Here is a 20,375-nt window from a genome sequence, read left to right on the forward strand (position 1 = left end):
GCCTGCTGTGGAGAGGAGGGGTGGTGGGGTGTGGGGGTGGCAGGGAAGAAGGGCCTCTCAGAACCACCTGGGGCCTTTTGCCGACTCTTGGTCTCCTTCCTCACCCACGGCCCCAGGTCAGATCACTGCTGGAACTTCCTGGCCCTAGAGGGTGGGGACAGACCAACTCCAGCCCAGCAGGGAGCACACGCCGGGGGTCCTGAGAGCTCAGCTCCCGTGCTGGCTTGGCCACTCCTCGCGGTGGGTGGGACTTGGTTCAGGGGCCTCCATGCCTGAGTTTTTCATCTGTCAAACGAGCCGGGCCACGGGCCTCATCACGGAAGTGCGGGGAGCACTCCCAAAGTTTGCAGGTCCCCAGGGAAGGGCAGCCCGGGCCCAGGGGGCTGGCACTGCCACACACATTCCCACTGAAGTGGGGTCCCCCGCCCCACCCCCGGCCCTGGGTGGGTCACAGACTCCCCACGCAGCCCAGCCCTCATGGGGAGAGGCGGTCACAGAGCAGTAACACTTTTATTCCCATCAGCGATGCCGACGGGGCCTGACCTTTTACAAAGAAGAATGTTAGGGGAGAGGAAGAGGCGTGAGGGCACCGGGGCCTCCGTTCTCGATGCCCCGACCCCTCTGCCCACCCTGCCAGCCAGGCCTCCGGACCTGAGGCGGGTGAGGGCTCCCTGGAGGGCTCCCAAGGCAAGACCATCTACCAGCCGAGTCGAAGGTGAGAGCGGGGAGGCCTGGGTCCAGCAAAGCTCCTCTGGCGCAGACAGCAAACGGAGAAGGGCGCAGAAGGTGGCGTTTCCCTTGGTAACCAGTCCTGGGCTCTCGGGCGCCCCCTGCAGCCTCAGGGCGGGCCCTGCTGGCTGCGCCTCTCCTCCAGCGCCCTGCACACCCACATGGACACCACGGTGGCATTCCCATCGTTGAACTGCACGATGAACGGGTGGCCCTGTGGGGAAGAGGAGGAAGCAGTGATGCCCGTTCCCCAGACTCCGCACCTCACACTTTCCAAGGCCTGTTCTCAGCCTTCCCCAGAGGCCCTGTGAAGTGAGGAGGGCAGCTCCAGCCCCGTTCCACAGCCCAGACGACTGAGGCCCGAGGCGGAGCACGGACAAGCCCGTCTGGGGCGCTCACTCGGCCTCGTGCTCCGCTACCTTCTCCCGAAACTCCAGCCGGCCTGGAAGGTCCCCAGGACTGTGGGCCTGTCTTAACTCCACACCGCCTGGCCCTTCCTCAGCCCAGCATCGCTGTAACAGCTGGCCAGCGAGGCCTGGCTCCTGAGTTGCCAGCGGTCCAGTCCAGCTGCTGCCCAGAGACGAGGATCACCTGGTTTTCAGAGGCTGCATCAACCCCAGCTTTCTTTTTTGTCTCAAGCTCTCCTGGGAACAAATCACCATCTTTGGGGTGGAGGGAAGGCAAAGAGTCAGGGAGAGGAAGGATGTGCTGGCTTGGCTCCTGGTGGGAAGCTGGGGACCAGGGACGGGACTTTGGAGGGCGGCGCAGTCTCCCCGAGGCCATCTCGGGCTCCAACCTAATCAGCCTGCAGGCAGGCCAGGTTATACTTAAGTCAGCCCCCTCCCCTGCTGCCCTGGAGAGGAAGATGTCTGCTCCCAATCTGAGGGCCTCCTCCGCAGATTCCAGGGAAGGTCGGAAGATAGCAGGGGTAGCCGCGGGCTCACCCTGGCCACAGGTCAAAGGTGAAAGGAAAATGGCAAAGCATTCTCTTCCCTCCACTTCCCCAAGTGCTTCTCTGCTAAGGAACACACACCTGGCAGCCTCCTCTCCTACCAAAAGCTTTGTAGCCTGAGGCTCAGGGAGCCTCGGTGGGCGGGCGAGCAGAGAGAATGGGGGACCCCCAGCCCCTTCTCTCCCTTCCATCCAGTTCCGGCTTCCCCGCTCCCTCCTGCCTCCTGAGCCCTCCTTGGGTCCCCTCTGGTCTCCCCTCTGGCCAGGCTGGGCTTTTGAGGCAGCTTCCCTGTACATTCCAGTCTTGACCTGCAGCCCTGGGGACAACCAGCCCCTGGCAACCTGCTTGAAGCCCCCAGCTGTCCCACAAGGAGCTCGTCACATGGCTGGAAGCGACTGGGCCCAGGGCCCAGATGCCTGGGATGCCCAGACCCTACCGTCTTTGGGAGCAGTCAAGGACAAGGGTGGGGGAGGGAAACGCATGGCCAGACCTAAGATGTCTCTGAGGACGGGAAGGAAGGATATCCAGGCTTCCTCACTCGGGGCTGACGCCGTGTCCCTTACCCAGTTTCCCCAATTCAGACAAGAAAAAATCAGCCCCAGAAGCATCCTGCACGGGTGTAGCTCAGAGGCACACAGAACACTACCAAGGGAGCAAGGAGGAAGGGAACTCGGCTTAGAGGATGCAAAGGGCACCCAACCCAGGGCAGGGCCTCACCAAGGCCACAGGAGAGCTGGGCCCGGTGCCCAGCTGGGTGCCCCCTGTGATCTGTACGTGGCTCCCAACACACCTGCAGCCCCCTCCCCGGCAGGGAGCAGGCGCCCAGCGCAGACTGCCGCGGGGGAAGGGCGCTGGGGGTCAGCTTGGGTGGATGCCCCGCAGGAGGCGCAGGCCTGGGTGGGGCTCCGTCTCGTTTCTCATATGCTCTCCCTCCCCCAATCCCAATATACATAACCCCACCTTGTGCGTGCCCCCCTAAACCGGGGCCTTGACAGAGGGGATTCTTCCTGGAGTCAGTGTGCACGTTTCCTTTCCAGGAGGCTCAGAGGAGGCGACCTTGCGCCCTTCTGAAGAACAAAGGGAGAAGCTGTGCTCGGAGCCGACGGGCCCCTCCCCCCCAGCCCGGGGTAGCACAGTGTCACTTTCCCAGAATGCCTGGTGACTTTGGGGGCCATATGCTCCATCTCTGTTATCATCTGTTCAGCAACAAGCAGAGCGGAACTGCAGGAGGGGAGAGAGGAGGCTCCTCCAGTTATGGGCAGGCTGCTGGCCGCTCGGCAGGGAGCGCTGTGCCCAGGTGCCCCGGGCGGGGGAGGAGGAGAGGGTCGGCCCCCGCCGCTCTGGTGGAGACTCTGCCCCTTTCCTGCCCGCCTTGCCTGGGAGGCGGCCCTCGTCTCCTGTGTACCCCTGATGCTCTAAACCACCCTGCACGGGAGTGACCTAGACAAGCGGTTTTGTCCCCAGCCACTGTTGAGGGGTTCGCGAGGGCTGGGAAGGGGAACCCCAGAGGGAGGAAGACAAGGGAGAGAGACAGACTCGGAGGGGAGACCCCAGCCTCTCCAGGCATCCTGGCTGTGCCAGGTGATCTTGGGAGCTGTAGGCTCCTGGCCCACCATGTGACAGACACACTGAGAAAGCCACTGTGTGGGGAGTGAGCACAGAGAGTTGTAGAGAGGGAAGCAGAGTGGAGATGGCACTAGGGACCCCAGGGGCCAGGCCTGGCAGCATCTCTGTCTCCAGGCTCCCTGTGCACCTCACAGTCTGGGGTGGAGGCACTGAGTCACAAAGATGGGCACGACAACCCCCACTTTGCAGAAGAGGAAGTGGAGACCGCAGGCTCATGGTGGACCTGCCTGGGCTCCCACAGCTGGGACTGGATCACAAGTCTGTAACCCAAACCCACCACCTGGGGCTCTCCCTGGGCTGAACTGGGCAGGCAGAGGCAGGAGAATCAACACCCAGGTTGCAATTCCCCCTCGCCTTATTTCTGCCACGTGATTCAGGCCCGCCTGGCACGAGACGGGGTCCTGACCTCTGTGAGCACCACCCCGGGACACCCTGGGAGAACACTCTGTCGCTCTGACTTGACTCCCTCTCCTCCCATCAGCCCAGCCCTGTGTGGGAAGCAGGGAAAGTATACCATCACCCCATTTTACAGACGAGGAAACTGAGGCCTGGGGAGGCGATGTGACTGCTTAAGTGCTGGGGCTGAACTCCGGTCTTCTGGTTTCTGCTTTAGTACATTCTCAGGGTACATCCCCTGTGACCCTGACGTGGTCCCATCTCCCTGGAGCCAGGACACCCACATCCTGCTCATGAAGAGCACCCCCCACGCAAGGTGACCGCCCAGGACACCCAGGCCTCCGTCTCCCGCACAGACAGCGGGTTAGCCGCTCCTCTGCAGAGGCTGGCGGGGAGCGTGCCAGGCTGGAGCTGCTGAACCATCTCACTGGCCTCATCACCAGGCAGTGGGAGCCACTCTCATTTCCCGGATTCTCTCAGGGCCAATTGCGACAATTAAACCGGCGAGGGTTGAAGTATAATGGTCCACAAACTTCGCCACAGAAGATGGAGACATAATGAAGGGAAAAGGATGGGATTGCAGGAGGCAGGATGGAGCCAAAAGTGGGACACAGGGGAGAGCGAGGGAGGCGAGGCAACCCCAACCACAGTGGGCGCGGCCCCCACCCCACCGCGGGCCGAGGAGCCGCCGGGGCTCGCCAGTAACTCGAGAAGGAGAGGAACCGGGGTGGTCAGTCCATCTCCTCTCCTGGGCTGTAGTCTCACCAGAGTTTGGCTCCCCACTTCCGTAATAACGTCTCCAACTGATGCCTGCCCGTTTCATACGAGATGCCTTCCTGACGACTGACCACAGGACCTCCCTACGTGGACAGCACCCCTTGGGCGCACAGGAGGTGGAGGCGGGGAGCCATCCGCCGGGGTGGGGGGCAGGTGTGGCCGGAGGCTGAGGCCAGGGCTCCTTCACTGACACCTCACTCTCTGCCCTTAGCTGGGCTTTGAGTTCCTTCCCAAATGGGAACTGACCTATTTGGGGTCTCTGCAGTTTCTTCTCTTGTACGAGCCCCTAAAGAACTCTGTGCACGTGAATCACTTCATCACTTGCCAGTGTGGCTGCCGGCCTGCTGGAGCACCTGGCACGTAGTAGGGCCTCAATTAGCCGTAGGCCTGCGGCAGGAAAAAGTCACCCGCCGGTTCTGTCTGCATCTATTCACTGCGCCCTTCTGGCTGCCTTGGTTACGTGGCCTTGAACCGACCCAGCAGGCCCATTCACTGACAGAGGAAACCAAGACACCAGTAAGTGCGACCTGGGGCAAGGTCTCAGAGCGCAGAGGACGTGGCAGAGTTAAGGTCTGAGCCCAGGACGGCTTTCTGCCACGGGGACACTGCGCTACTGTGCTCAACGAGGTCGGGCACAGTGAGTCTTAAATTTCCACTTCTTGAAAAGAAAATGTGGTTCATTATTTTTAACCAGTAATTTTTTAACCGACAAACTGAAATTCTGGTGGCAAAAAGGCACACTGTATCCTCCCTCCTCAAAGTTGTGCCAGGTACTGCTAAATCAAGTAATTTATTTAATACTCATCAACTCTATTAAGAATTATATCGCACCCATTTTATAGAGGAGGAAGCTAAAGCACAGAAAGATGAAGGAATCTGTCCAGGACTGCAGTGCCTGAACGTGGCATTTTCTCCAGAGCTCAAGCCGTCAGCTGCTATTCTGTCCGGCTTCACCAGCGCCAGGGCTGGAGGATGGTGACGTCCACCCCGCAGGACAGCTGGCCCTCAGAGCCGCAGAAGCAGGCAGCCAATAGCTCCGGCTTCCCTGGTTCTCTGTTCCTTCTCGGTGGGTCTAGAATCTAAAGAAGAAATTTTCCAGGGCTACAGAGACTACATACCCTAGAGATAAGGGAGGAAAAAAACAATGAGAAATAGGATGCCTGGCAGGCAGCAGACTGCACCCCAAACCCAGGATCTGCTCGGCGGGGCCTTTCTCCACATCTCCTCCCAGCAGGTGCCATCCCTCCCAGAACAGAGCTGTCCAAGCAAGAGCACACCCTTGTTCTGCTGTGTTAGCATCATCTGAGTCCTTCTTATCCTTGCACGAGACTGGGAGCCACCTGAGGGCAGGGCAGTGCTAATCACAGAGGAACCACCAGGGGAAGTTGGTTGGATGGACGAGTAGGTTACGGCCCTTCCCAGGAGAGATGCACTGCGGGTTGGGGTGGGCGGGGGGTGGGCGGGCCCGGAGAGAAGGCTTCACGAGCGGAGGCTGCTCTAGGCTCCTTGGGGACCTCTCTGGACCACAGGACTCCCCTCCCTCAGGACGAGCTCCAAGTCACCAGGCACCTCCTCTCCCACCAAGGATGCTGCAGGGGACAGAATGCCAAGGACCCACGAGTCCGCTGAAGCAAGAAAGCCCAGCCCAGTCGCACCCTGGCCAAGTCAAAACCAAGTAGAGACCAGCAGGCACTCCAGCGAGGCGCAGGGCCAGGCCCGCCATCAGCAGACGTCCGAGGCAAGGCAAGAGGTCCCTGAGAGGCCAGAGGGGCCAATGCCCACGCACTGCCCACCACTTTGCCTTCTCGCTCTGGGCCTGGGAGCCTTGCTCGAAGGCTCTCTGCGTGTCTCTTTGGAGGTCCAGCCCTCGTGGCAGGGGTAACACTTTGTTCCTCTCTCGGCAATAGTGTAGGCTTGGCAGGATCGGATGGGACCCCAGAGACCAGCAGGGCCATGAGGTGTGAGGTGTGTTGGGGCTTCTACAGATGTTTGACTCAAATTATTAAGATATTTTAAGCTATACTTGTTAAAAAAAACTAATTAAAAAAGAACATACACACTCAACTGTGTTCAACTCTAAAGGTGACACTGAACAGTGGCCACGTGTCGCCCGGCATTGCGATGTTAACCGGTTTTCTGCAGCCCTTAGAACAGTCAGCCTGCTTGTGAGATCTCTGGGAATGACTGGCCTGCTTACCCCCGAGCTGGCCCCTGGGAAGGCTGTGGTGGTGCGCTGGGCATCTGACAGAACTCAGGGCTGTGATGTCCACGCACATTGCACGTAGCTATAAAACTGTGGGTACCACACCGGGGGCCGGGTGCACTGAGCCCACAGCGCATGTGTGTCTGCCCAGCCAGGGATGTGGGTCAGGCCCGCTCTGGAGTGTCCAGTGGCGTCAGCTCCTGCAAGCTTGGAGTCCCTTTTGTCTGACCTCCTGATTTACCATAAGCAAGCCATCAACAGCCACTACTGCTGTCAGCAATGAAACTCTACAATAACTTTCCTGCTTTTCCTTTTTTAAGCTTCTACATGGGTTTAACAAACGCCTAAGCAGCGAAGGCAAGCAGGTGAGTCAGGATTTCCTTGATATGGGGCTTCTGAGACGGCATCACAGAGAAGCAGAATGCTGGTGCGGATATTAGACTGTGTCCATCACCTATGACGCCAGCTCCCAGGTTTGTGTGTCCTTCAAGAGAAGTCTCACGGATGCCTTTATAAAGAAGTGTCTACAACGAATACTACCACACTCATGCTACCCCCCCTTCTCCCCCTATATTGAGTTTCTGTATCCATTTTACATAAAAAGCATTCCACTGCATGAGTTTCAAAACTACCCATCTAACCCCTACCTACCCCGGAGAGAACATCGGATCAGAGAAGTTAAATAATGTAGAGAAGGATGCACAGGTGTCCAGTGGGTGCCAAGCTGCTGACAAGTGGCAGGGCAGTGGGCAGCCGTCCTATTAATCACATGAGCTAGTAAGTCATGACCGTCCCTGGGGTCGGCTCTTCCTTCCAGGCTGGGCTCCCCTGGGCTAATCAACGGGGAGTCAGGGAAGGAGGGGGCTGGGGTTGAGGCTGCAGGGGAGCCCCTCAGGGTGGCTCTACAGGGAGAAGCGAGGCCCCTCCACAGCAATCCTTCCACCTGCCCCAGTGTGGGGTGAGGAGCCCTGGACTGAGTCAGCAAGCCTTCCCTCGCCATCCCAGAAGTTGTGAGGGCTTTGGAAGGACTAGAGGGGAACCCCGGTCCTCGGCTCCATCCTTCCCCAGGAAGGGACTCATGTCATTTCGCGTCTAAGCCCCGCCCCCGGCGGGGAGTGGCAACGCTGGGAGCACGTTCCCGAAGGGAGGCTGCGTTCCAGCCTCAGACCGCTGCTCACCTCCCGGCTCTGAGATCAGGTCCCAGCAAGGCCCATCAGGCCACACCCCTAAGCACACCCTTCAACTCAGATTTCATCGAAGTAAAGCTGACGCTTCCTCTCTGTCATGTCCTGAGGCTTCTCTCTCAGCTTCTCAGCTGGTTTTGAACGCGGGGAGGTTGCTTGCTGGCCTTCCCGCTCCCACCGAATACCCTTGCTCGCTCTGCCTCCTGGGTGGGTTGGGGGATTGCCTGTCCACAGACAGGGCTCCACAGACACACGCTGGGCGTGAGTGATGGTTTTTACTCCTCCACGCAGAATGCACCGGGGGAGCTGCCGTGAGATGCGGGCGTGGAGCCTGGCCTGTGAGCCAGCGTGGCATCTGCCCACCTGCCCAGCCCGGCTCACCTGGGCCGATGCCCCACCTGCAAAGCTTTCTGGGGCACCACGTTTGTTCGGAAAATGTGCCTGCTCAGCCTCTGATCCCTAACGCTTTTCCATGGCTGGGGGTCGGGGCCCCCTTCCAGCCCTTCATTTTCTTTTTAAGACCTCAGAAATGGTTTGCAGCTGTGACATGCCGTTTCAATCAACCTTCCTGAGTTTATTCTGCACAATGGCTACCGAAATAGATGTTTTGTCCCAAATATTCAATTATTAGCAGCAAATTGCTTACCTCTAGCCATCCTAGACGGTACACAGGCATCTATGGGGGTCAAGGAGCTCTCCCCCTCTCATCTGGGCAGATCTATGTGCTCCGACACAGAGTAATTGGTCAGAAAATGGCCCATCGGGAGAGCAGAGGTCTCTGTGAGTCATTCTGCCGCCCGTGTGTACAAGGCAGACACAGGCCCGGAGCAGTGGGGGGTGGGGAGGGGGCACAGGATGATTTCAGGGGCCACCGTGAAGAGGGTAAACACTGGGACGCCAGCACTCATGAGTGTGTGTCGGAGGAGCTGACTCATGTGAGTGGTTGAATGGTGCCACCAGCCCCTGTTAGGGGGGCTGTGGTGGCTGCCTTGTAGGGAACTCAGATGGGACTGGTGGGGTGGGCAGGCAGCAGCCTGGGACTGAGCAGACACCCAGACAAGTCAGGATGTGAGGGTGCCAGAAGGAGAGTGGGGGCCTTGCTCCAATAATGCTGAGGACTCCTGTCCGAGAGGCTGAATCTGCAGCAGGTCCAAGCAGTGAATATGGGGGCCAGTTACAGGCATTTGGATATTCACAGTTTATCCTTTGGTGTGATGGTTACGGAGTGGTGAAGGTTTAAAGACACAATGCTCAGAAGGATGGATTCTCTCTGCCCTCTTTCTTCTTCCTTTTCCTTAAACTCTGAGACCTGGGCTGTGTGTGTAGGTGCGTGTGTGTGCACGCATATGTGGGCATGTGAGTGTGCAGAAGGGGAGGGAAGAGACGGCGAGCCCCAGCACAGTTTCTGGCCACACAGTGGGCGCTCAGTAGGTTTGCTGAACATAACAGGATGGAGTGATTCTGACAGCGAGTGAATGAAGAGATGACAAGAGACTGAGACAGCCTAAAAGCCCTCCCCACGACAAACTCCGAGCCATGCCAGATAAAATGGAACTTCTTTTTAAAAAGCATAATAAGTGAACTCGTAAGAAAGAAGGAAATCTACAAGTGCCAAAAATGAAGAGGGAGCTGAAAACCAGAAGTAGAAATATGTGAGTGGAGATCTTGTGACCTGAGGGAGGCTGTCAGTCCCAGGAATGTAAGATGTGGGAAATATGAAGAATTAATTGGAAGCAGGATGCAAGGCCCACCTGGGGAGCTGGCCTGGGACCCTGAGCAAAGTTGCAGCTGCACTGGGAGTGAGCGAGGAAAAGTCTGCCTGTCAGCAGAGGGGGTGCTGTGCAAGGTGGCTCCGAGAGGGCCACCCAAGAATACAGAGAGCAGGCTGAGCCTCGTGCACAGTGGGGTCCCCTGGATCACTGTGGCGGGATGAGGACGAAAGGCCCACAAACTAGCGTAACATCAGTGTTGATCCAGCAACACTCTGTGGAGTGTGTCTCCGGTGCCTGAGAAAAACCACTCCAGACCAACACTTCTGGAATTCAGCTGTTGCCACGGTAATAAGCCCCACCCAGCATGAGCTTAAAATAGAAATTTCAAAATGTGAGGAAACAATTCACCATGGATGAGAGTCAGCAGACAAGACACACAGGAAGATGAGAGCTCTCAGAACTGAGATAATGGAAAAATAATTGGGAAGGAAATGTTTTAAAAAGTACACTTGAAAAGACTGAAGATACAAAAGAAGAAACTGAAACACTAAGAATGAGATATTATGACAAAGAGAACAGTAGGCTGGACATAGCTGAGGAGAGGCTTAGCAAGCTAGAAGAAAGGTCTGAGAAAATTACCCAGAGCAGTATGAAGTAGCAAGAGATAAACTAACAACAACAACAAAAAAAAGTAAAATAAAATAAAAAATTTTTTTAATGTGAAAGAGAAAAGGAGGAAAGAATGGGAAGTGCCCAGACCCAGCAGGGTAGGGACAATGTCCAAAGAGGCAAACAGCTGAAAATTCTGAGAACTGGTGAAAGACATCAATTTTCAGATTCAAAAATCACAATGACCCCAAATAGAATAAGTAAAACAAAACCTACACCCAGACAAATTGTGGGGAAACTGCACAGAACCAGGAACAGAGATACTACAAGCAACCAGAGAGAAAGACAAATTGCCCAGAAAGGGCAGCGGCTGGGCAGCCAGCAGATTCTCACCAGCAAGTAGAGAAGCCAGAGGACAACAGAATATCTTCTAGGCCCTGGGAAAAGCTGTCAGTCTAAACTTCTCTACCCAATTTAAATAAGAAGCAAGAGTTAGGGCGAATGCTAGAACACAAACTCAGACAGTTTTACCCTCACTGACAGAACTCTCAACGTACCTCCAAAAGGAAGAGAAACCATAGCAGGAGGAAGAAAGATCGGACAGGAACGAGGAGGACGTAACTGGTAAACACGTGGATAAATTGCAACAGGCCCTGATTATATAAAATGCCAACAAGAGAAATGGCTAAGTGGGAAGATCTAGAAACAAGATGACAGTGAGGTCCTGGGCTCTGATGACGTGACAGAGGAAGGGACTGATCAGACGCTTGTAGGGTCCTTCTGTCTGGGGGAGAAAGGCTGTGGCAGAGGCTGCTAGCTGCCTTTCAGTATCCACTCCCCCTTCCTCCTGAGTGATTCGAATCCTCATTTTAACAAGGAGCAGTGTCACCCAGCAAAGCAGCCATGTGCCCAGCCTCCCTTGCAGCTAGGTTTAGCCAACGCCATGTGAGCACATATACTGTGTGCCAATCCTAGAACTGTCCTCAAACGAAGGGGTGCTTCCACCACCCTTCCTCATTCCTGCTGGCTGGAGCTCAAATGCCCCTTGGTTGGAAAGTTAGAAGAAGCTGCCAGCTGGTCTGTGTACCCTACTCCCTGCCTTTCTTTACATGTGTGGGAAATACCCTGCTGTCTTATTTAAGCTGCTTTTTAAACATTTTTTTTTATTGAGTTATAGTCATTTTACAATGTTGTGTCAATTTCCAGTGTAGAGCACAATTTTTCAGTTATACATGAACATATATACATTCATTGTCACATTCTTTTTCACTGTGAGCCACCACAAGATCTTGTATATATTTCCCTGTGCTATACAGTATGATTTTATTTATCTATTCTGCATATTTAAGCTGCTATTTGCTTTCCTCATATGCAGCTGAAGCCAGTTCTACCCAATATAAAGGTAAGAGATTGAACCTAAGGCTGAGTATTGCTGGGGAGAGGGGTAGATTTAGTGATTAACCTTAGACTTTGCTAAATTAAGTTAGAAAACTTAGGGATAACCAACAGAGGCTAGAAATAGAATATAATTTCTAAACCAATGGAAAGGATAAAAGGTAAGAAAATTAATCTAACAGAGTGAAGAAAGGAGAAAAAAGTCAAAAAAGTAGAGAAAAAGTATAAAACAGGATAGTGGGAAAGAATTCAAGTATATCAACAAGCAATAAAGATAGATGATTAAAGTGATCAATTAAAAGTCTTACATAAAATTAAAAACATCAATAGCAGAATGAAGAAATTCATTTAAAACAAAAGAACACAGAAATGGTGAAAACAAAGGGGTTGGAAAACACACGGCAGACAAATACTGACCAGAAGAAGATAGCATAGGTATATTAATATCAGACAAAAATAAAATTTAAAGCAAAATGTATTAGAGATAGAGTCATTACATACAAATAAAAGAAACATTTTTAAGTGAAGACATAACATTTTGATATAGGCCCCTGACATCACCACCTTAAAGCAAATACTGACAAAACTGCAAGGAGAAATAAAGCCACAGATTCTAATAGTAGGAGCTTTAACACAGCTCATCCAGAAATTAATATAGATAAATCAGGTAAAAAATTAGTAAGGCCACAAAAGACTTAAATAATACAATGAACAAATCTGACCTAAAGGATGTAAAGATGACACTGCATTCAACAATTAGAGACTCGCATTCCTTTCAAGCAAAGAGAGAACACTGAAAAAAACCTCCACAGTGCAGCAGAGCAGTCGCAGCAAATAACGAAGATCTGATAGTATCCCAGCCACGGGCTCTGACCACAGTGCATGGAAAGTAGGCAACAATTCAAGACAACAAAACGTCTCTGAGTATTTGCAAATAAAAAAATATTCCTAAAGCATTCATGGGTCAAAAAAGAAATCCTAACTGAAATTGGAAATTACTTAGGACTGAAGGACAAGGAAAACACTGCATGTAAATACCTGAGGGGTGCAGCTAAAGCAGTACTTAGAGGGCAATTTATAGTTTTATATGGCTACATTAAGGGAAAAAAAACCCTGGAAATTTACGAGTTAGGTGTTCAATTCGACAAGTTATAAACAGAACAAAAAGTAAATCCAAAGAAAACAGAAACTGAAAAAAAATAATGAACACCAAGGAATCAAACAGAAAGATAGCAAAGAGATGGTCAAATCAATAAAATACTGGTTCTTGAAGAAGATTAGTAAAGAACTAACCTCTGACAAAATTAGTAAAGAGAGGACACAAGCAAACATCATTAGGAATGAAAAAAAGGATACATAACTACCAATCTAGCAAAAATTTTAAATAACAAGGGTATACCAGATGAATGATATGAGGCCACCATAGCTGAACATGCATAGTGATGACTTGTCAGCAGACACAGTGAGTGAGTGAGTGTGAGTGAGTGAGTGTGAGTGTGTGTGTGTGAGTGTGTGTGTATGAGTGTGTGTGTGAGTGACGGTGGGGGCAGTGGGAAGGGTGACAATGGTGGCGACTGGAAGGTGCCAACGAGCACTGACAAACCCTCATGCTGGCAGCTGAATCACAGGTTTCCAGCCCTGGTATCACACTTTTAACTTTTCAAAACACTGCATATCCATTGCCTCCTCTCGTTTCAAGAAGCATCCAATTAAGTAAGGGCTGTTACCTCTTAAAATCTTAGTAACAGCTTTTCTAGTTTCGTAATAAGGAGAAACAACCATTCACACAAAGACTGAAGCTAAAGTAGAGTTTTTTTTGATGACATTAAATCAACAAAAGACACCGAGGAAAAGCTGCTAAAGACACCAGATGTCGAACTTTTGGGTAAATAACTTTAACTGAAGTGACTTCTTTTTTTTTTAAATTTTTTTTTTTTTTTTTTTTTTTACTGTTTCCAGCTATGATGCCCCAGAAATCTGAGTCTCACTCAATTCAGTAGAAAGGGCTACTGTCGGGGTGAGTGTTGGGGAGCCCAGGGGGCTGGCTGGGGCAGCCCTTTTGGAAAATTTGAAATAAAAGCATACTAAAGCCCAAAGCTACCAGGACTGGTCTATAAATTTAATGCAGGACTGAGAACTACCAGTGACCCGAGTTTCTGCTATCAGCGACCATTTTCCATCTGAAACTGCCCCCTCCTCTTTTTTTTTTTTCCTACAGGAAATCCACAAAAAGGAAGCAAACCATTTGAAAATTCTGATCATTCTGTATCCCAGCCACAAATAAAAATCATCACTAGAACCTACTTTTAGCCCTGAGCAATATTTTCTAAAACAAAACACAAAGAACTGTGGTACTTAAACTATTCAGTTATTGATTTACTGTGGTTTGCAAGGCAATGTTGAAGAAAATTAAAGCGTACGGAAGCCAGAAATGCATTTTCTGTGGCGGTGAGCAGTGTGGCCTGTGTTTTCTGAGGCCGCGTCGCTGGTCGTGCACCCGATGAATGTCTAAGGGGGCACACACGCCACCTGGTTACAAATTAGCTAGCAAAGGCCCTCCCTGTAGAGCCTCATGAAACCAAAGGACAAAGTTATTTAGTTCCAAGCCTGCTGCTTCTGCTAGTTCTGCTCCAATTTATAAGGAAACTTCAATTCAATCAAATCCAATACAGAATGCACTGTGAGGCGTCTACGCGTCTGGCTCTGAATCTGGGTTTTAGAGCCGCAGGGCTCGTCTTGGCGCATTCATGGCTTATTTGGTTCCTTCAGAAAAATACCAAAACTTCAACAATTTCAAGTCTCCTCTGATTACTGAGTCAAGAGCAGAGTGGTCACGTGGTTTCAGACTTGGGCACTTACAGGCAACATTATGAGGCAGTGTATTTCCCATGTAAGAGTGAAACGGCCTGTTTTCAAGTCTACAGGCACTTTGCGTAACTACAGGGCACCGTAATTTGATACCCTCACCTAAGACTAGTAATCTGGAAGCTAAACCACAACTTGAACACTTCACTGTTAGCTAGTCCCTCAAGCCTTTATTCAAGACAATAAATAGCTCGGAAGGAAATTTTCTAAAACGCCAAATCCTGATGCGTGTCATCTGTTTAAGAGGACGGGGGCGTATATAATACGTTTAAGACCTTTTATCTGTGATCTTTTTTTAACGTTTTGATTTTAGAAAGAATAAGGCTCAGTTATCTGAATCATTTCCTTACGGAGTAGCTCATTCATGGAAGGTGGTGAATAGAACACTTGCTGCCCTTTTGAGTTCTGCAACGTCAATGTTAAACACGGTGAGAGCTCGCACTCCGCCGGCCGCCTGTCTGCAGCGTCGCGTGATGTCACGGGGCAGACACACCTTCAGATCCTCTGAATTCAGCAAAGACGTATGAGGCCACTTAGGGCCCAAGTTTATCTTGGCTTCCTTTGGAGAGAGCTTGATTACTTCTAAGATTTATAGTCAAAGCGGAAGGAAAAAAGAAATACCTCACAGAGCAGATTTATAACCTCGTCTTGTTTTTATAATAACATTAAGGGATGACATCCTATGACAGGATCTGGGAATGACTGCAGGGCGACTTGGAAACTCGGTGGGAAGTTTTATATTTTGGGGTTTGGAGCATCTTGCGCTTGCAAAGGTCAGGTAGGAAAGGCCCAGGGAAATGAGCCGGGGAGGCGGTCAGCGAGTGAGTGTCAGCTGGTCTAATTTTCTGTGTCAACTCTGAAAATTAGATAAACAATGACAAACCAGGCTTTTTAAATGAACTTGTCACTTCTGGTTTTCTTGATACAAGGTAACATTTTTCAAGTCCTAGTAGCCCTAAAGACAGATTTAACCCCTGAGAGTGTAAGTGTTCTCAAGTCCCCACATTGGAAAACAAAAGGTTTATTCCAACCCTACCACCCTTACAAGAAAAACTGATTATCCTTGAAACTTAAATCCTTTTCTCCTAACAATTAAGGGGGCTTTGCCTGCAGCCAAAAGGCCCAGCATGTGCAGGACAGTCTTAGTAACTTTTGATTTTTTCTTTCCATCATCTTGTTGGCAACTTCAGATCAACTCAACCCATCAACGTACGTGGTCCCTTGATCTTTCGATCACTGTTCTAGGCAATACCGTCCCCACCTCGAGCAGGAGCTGGTTTTCCTCCCACTAACCCAGGGGAGCTGAGACTCCGTCCTGGGTCCGCCCCGCTTCTCTGCAGTCAAGATATGGGATAGATGGGTTGCTCTGGTCTACAACTGGGCCACAACATGCTCCCTGGTGGGGAGGGGGACAGAGCAGCGAATCTTTTTTATCAGCTGCCCTCATTGGCTTTGCCATAAGGATATTTATTTAAAGATAACACAGTACGAATATGTTGATTGGGAGAGAGAAAATACCAGCATCTGAGGAGCGTTTTTCATTCCACAGAGTGCTTTCAACCTCATCATCAAACTGAACTGTCACAAAAATCCCCCGAAGTAGTGGGGATGGCATGACTGTTATTACCTCTTTGTGGATTCAAAAACCAGGTTCAGAGAAGTTAAGTGATTTGGCTAAAGCAGCACTGGGGTTTGAACAGGACGTGTGCTCCAAAGCCTGCACCTTTTGTTACAGTATGTTTTTGTTCTGTTTTCATACTTTACGTTTGGTTGTAACAGATCATAACAGCAACGTTAACAGCTGACAGTTGTGCGCGCCGAGCCCACGCCAGATAGCAGTCAGGTGCTCTCACCCACACTGCTTCACACGACCTCCAGCCCTGGCAGAAGGAAGGAGATGCTAGCTCATTTTACAAGCAAAGACACTGGCGCTCCCAGCTGGTAAGGACTGTGCTTCAAGCTGAAGTCTCAACCCTGGGCGTGAACCCAGGTTCTCGGGGCTCGCGGGTCACTCTTGACCACACTCTACAGTTGGCGGAAACAGCCCTCCCCCCAACAAAGCACAGGTACCAGTCTGCCTGGATCAAGGCACAGAGGAGGAATTCTAAGTCTCTGCCTCATCCCTCAATTCACATGCCCTCTTCCTTTCTGATGGAGAAGAATCTCCTTTCTCAAAGGTCCCCAAGCTTCAAAATTACCTCTGCCGCCAGCTCACTGCTGAGAAGAAAACCATCTGATCATACCAACTCCCAGGAAGGTACGAATAACACTTAAGGGCACTGGGACTGCGTGCGTCTGAGAAGACGATGCTTGCCCCAGCCCAGCTGCATCCCTGATCTCCTAGGTGGTCGGAGCTCTTGGTGTGCGGTCTGCGTGGGCAGGGAATTCGCCTGCGGTTGCTGGAAGGCTGTGGATTTCATTCTCTATGGGGCAGCTTTCCCTGCTAGCTCTGGGGACTTCTTTGTCCTTTGTCAGACAAAGAGGCCAGCACCCACTGGACAGGAGGGCTCTATGAAATTCCTAACACGGAGGCTCTCCTGGAAACAGCTCGATAGTCATGACCAGCAGTGGCCCAGACTTGGCAATACTTACCACACTTCTTTCCTGGGGAAGTTTTTATCACACCTAACACATGCTCAGTGCTAAATCTGGAAGGCACTAGACCAGCTCTCCTGACAGCTGCATGCAGTGTGGGTGGCCGGGCAGAGGAGGACGAGGGGCCGTGCTCTCCATGGATTAAAGACCCTCACCACTCACTGAGTGGCTCCTTCTCTGAGCCTCAGGCCTCAACACCCAGCTTGCTCCCCCATTTAAAGCAGGAATGAGCAGACTTCCCCGCGTTCAGAATCCCGTGTAACTAAAACACAAATAGAAAAAAAGGAAACCCAACTGTTGCACTTGTGCACAGCCTACAGACAAGACGGCAGTGCCCTCAGACAGCATTTCAAATACAGTTTATTAGTGTGTGATATGAAAAGGGTATTTTTATTGCATGATATAATGCAATGGGACCTTGGGCGCTCTGTGGAAAGACCTCACACTCAGAAGCGTAATGAACCCGTAGTCCCCAAAACATTATACTGTACATTAACCTATCATTAATGGCACATTAGGGCCAGGGGCATTGCACGCTTGCTGGTCAGGGCTCCATCAGGACAGTGCTGAGAAAACCACACAGACGTCCCAGCTTAAAACAAATAGAGAAAATAAATATTCCTGCTGTCTACAGGCAGCTTTAACGGAAGTTCAATCCCAGCTCGGCCCTGTAATTTCCAAGCCTGCCTTCTAAGAGAGGAAGATGCACAACTGAACAAAAGAAGGAAACGAGCCTCCTGGAGTTCACCCGCAGCTACTGGCACCGCAGCCTCCAGGCTGGCCCGGCAAGGTCATGAGCGGAAGGGCACCTCCGGTAGCACAGAAGGTGCCCGCGGCACTCAGGCCTGGACCACGCCTGGCGAGGCAGAAGGGCCCTTGGAGACGGTGTGTCTGCCTCCCTGCGTCTCTAGATGGGGAAATCAAGGCTCAGAAAGATGAAGGAAGAGACAACCTATTCACCAGAAAAATGGGCAAAGTTATGTGCAAAAAATACAAATGGCCAATAAACATGAAAAAAAAAATGTTCAACTTCATACTTAATGCAAAATGAAAACAACCAGATCCCATTTATCACTGATCAGATTGGGAAGGATTAAAGCCTGATACTTCAGTATGAAAAGAGGTGAGGGGGAGCTGGGGTCTCATACCCAGTTTATAAAGATGTGTATATACACAGATGGTCACCAGCTTAATAGCAAAGATCTGGAAATGGCCAAAATGTTCTATGGCAGGGTGCTGGTGAAATAAATATGGAACACCCATATTCCAGAACACCACGCAGCCACGAAAAAGCATGAGACAGACTTTCACATGATACGAAAAGATTTCAAAGATATATTAAGTGAAAAAGCAAGGTACAGAGCAATAAAATTAAAAATTCTAGAAGGATACACAAGCTACCATTAACAGTGCTTGACTCCGGAGATGGGGCTGGAGGCTTACTGTACATCCATCCTTCTGGACTATGGGAAATTTTAGCCATAATTTTAACACTAGTTTTAGAAAGTCAATGATGGGAACAAGATCAAATGTTTTGGGGGAACTTTCTGTTTTCTAACTTCTATGCTAAGTGCTTTACCTTGTCTGGATTTTCACGAAAAAACAGAAACAGCACGGTGGTCACTATTCCCCGTGCCATGAAGTGAGCACTGAAGTTTCGAGGGGTGAGATAAATTGTCCACGGTGACCCTCTTACCCACCTACTTTCAATAACGAAACAGGGTATTTGTAAAATAAAGAAAATCTTTGCAGACTCTGACACAGCCCAAGTCCACCTTTCACCTTGCCTAGGACGGCAGTTGACGGAGGAGGTGGGGGAGGGAGGCAGCCAATCAGCTGCTGACTTCGACTGGGATCCAATCACATTTCTGGAAATTTCCTGTCTCCACTTCACCACAGGGGAGGGGGCCTAGGGACCCCAGGCTACCCACGCCGTTCAAGTCAACAATGCTTGGCAACTGGGGCTCCAACACACGAAGCGAAGTGTTTCCCTAATTAAATGTGAATCAACTTCAAAGGAAACCCAGGTGCTGCTCCAAGGAGAAGTAGCTGTCTCAGACCAGCAGAATCACAAGGTGAGCCTGGGGGCCAGGAAGGATGCTGCAGCGCCCCTCAACCCTCGCCGCCGCCACCGCCACCCCAGGACTGTGCCCAGTCTCGCGTTGCTGCGGGAGATTCGCTCTGTTTTCTCATTCCTCCATTCTTCCCAATAAAAGAGTCTTGTTATTTTCAGATAACAGAAATTTGCAGCAACATTTTAAAATGCTAGATTTTATTTGTCCTAGGGTCTGCCAACACACGCGGTAATTAAAATGTTGATTAGTAAACAGTTTAAATATATGACAGACAATGCAGTTAAAGCCTACAGTTAGGTCAATATGTGATTTAGATTTGCCATTTAAAAAATCTCATTTAAATTTTGCATACATTAATCACTACCATACTTCAAGGTTCTGATATCCACCTGACTACAATATTAAAATAAAACTTGCTGCCCCAGGGAAATCCTACTTATTCTTAATTGTTTCGAGGCTTTGATGGGCTTTTAATCTAAGATTAATTTATGCAATTTTAAATAACTCTTCTTATGATTAATAAGCTTGAAAATTAAAAGGAGTCTAAAGCAATTATAATGAGCATTTGGTCATAACCTCATTAGAAGAAGGAGTGAAGGATACAGCTCTGGAATTCTTACAAGACTACAATTTAAGGTTACTTTTAGAGAAGTCACACGTAGTTCCTGAAATTGCAAAGGCAGGTTAGCAAAGGTCAGTGTTAAAATGACGGCTAGCTAGATTAGCATACTAATGATTTTCCCCGATAGTGACAGAAAGGACACTGCAAAGAAGATGCAGAAAGAGAGACAAATGACACGCTGCCAAGAAGCTACAGGCGCTGAACTCGGCTTCCTATTCTTTTGGCTGGAGACCTTCATGGAGAATTTCAGAAACAGCCAGGGGGTGAGGACATCCCTAGTCATAAATCAGTTCCAGCCAGAGAGTCCGGTCCACGTGGAGCAATCTGAGATCAGTCCTGTGTGTCCCCTTTGCCTGCAGTGGTGGAGCCTCGTGTAGCCACTACCCAGCTTAAGAGTGGACAGCAGCCTCAGGCAGCCACACTCCTCTTCGGTGTGCAAAGCCCTTCCCGGCTGGATCCGCCCCACCCAGCTAACTTCACTCCCTTCGATCCCAAGGGCCTTCTCTGCTTTGGCCAGGGTGTGTTCCTCACGGTCCTGTTTCCTCTGGTCTCAGCCTGTGCTGTTCCTTCTTCCTGAGATACCTTCCCTCTTGCTATCAGCAGTGCCGATGATAACATGATGGTTACCGTTTATT

The 20,375-nt window shown here is 50.8% G+C and overlaps 1 protein-coding gene across 8 annotated transcripts in view; it reads right to left on the reverse strand.

Moving 5' to 3' along the window:
- Positions 1 to 491: 491 nt before the first annotated feature.
- The window catches only part of MAP2K5 (mitogen-activated protein kinase kinase 5), a 235,746-nt gene continuing 215,862 nt past the window's right edge, over positions 492 to 20,375 (reverse strand). For 6 of the 8 annotated variants that reach the window (XM_045517039.2, XM_045517034.2, XM_045517029.2 and 3 more), the window contains one exon: positions 492 to 943. Coding sequence is in view for 5 of the 8 variants with exons in the window: in XM_045517029.2 (XP_045372985.1) it covers positions 839 to 943 (105 nt within the window). In the remaining 3 variants the exon portion in view is untranslated. Of the gene's footprint in view, positions 944 to 5,254; positions 5,600 to 20,375 lie in introns of those variants that run through there. The other 2 variants (XM_074366271.1, XM_074366270.1) reach the window with 1 other exon arrangement.

Source organism: Camelus bactrianus, chromosome 6, assembly GCF_048773025.1.
Source record: "Camelus bactrianus isolate YW-2024 breed Bactrian camel chromosome 6, ASM4877302v1, whole genome shotgun sequence".
In the NCBI taxonomy this organism is placed as follows: domain Eukaryota; kingdom Metazoa; phylum Chordata; class Mammalia; order Artiodactyla; family Camelidae; genus Camelus; species Camelus bactrianus.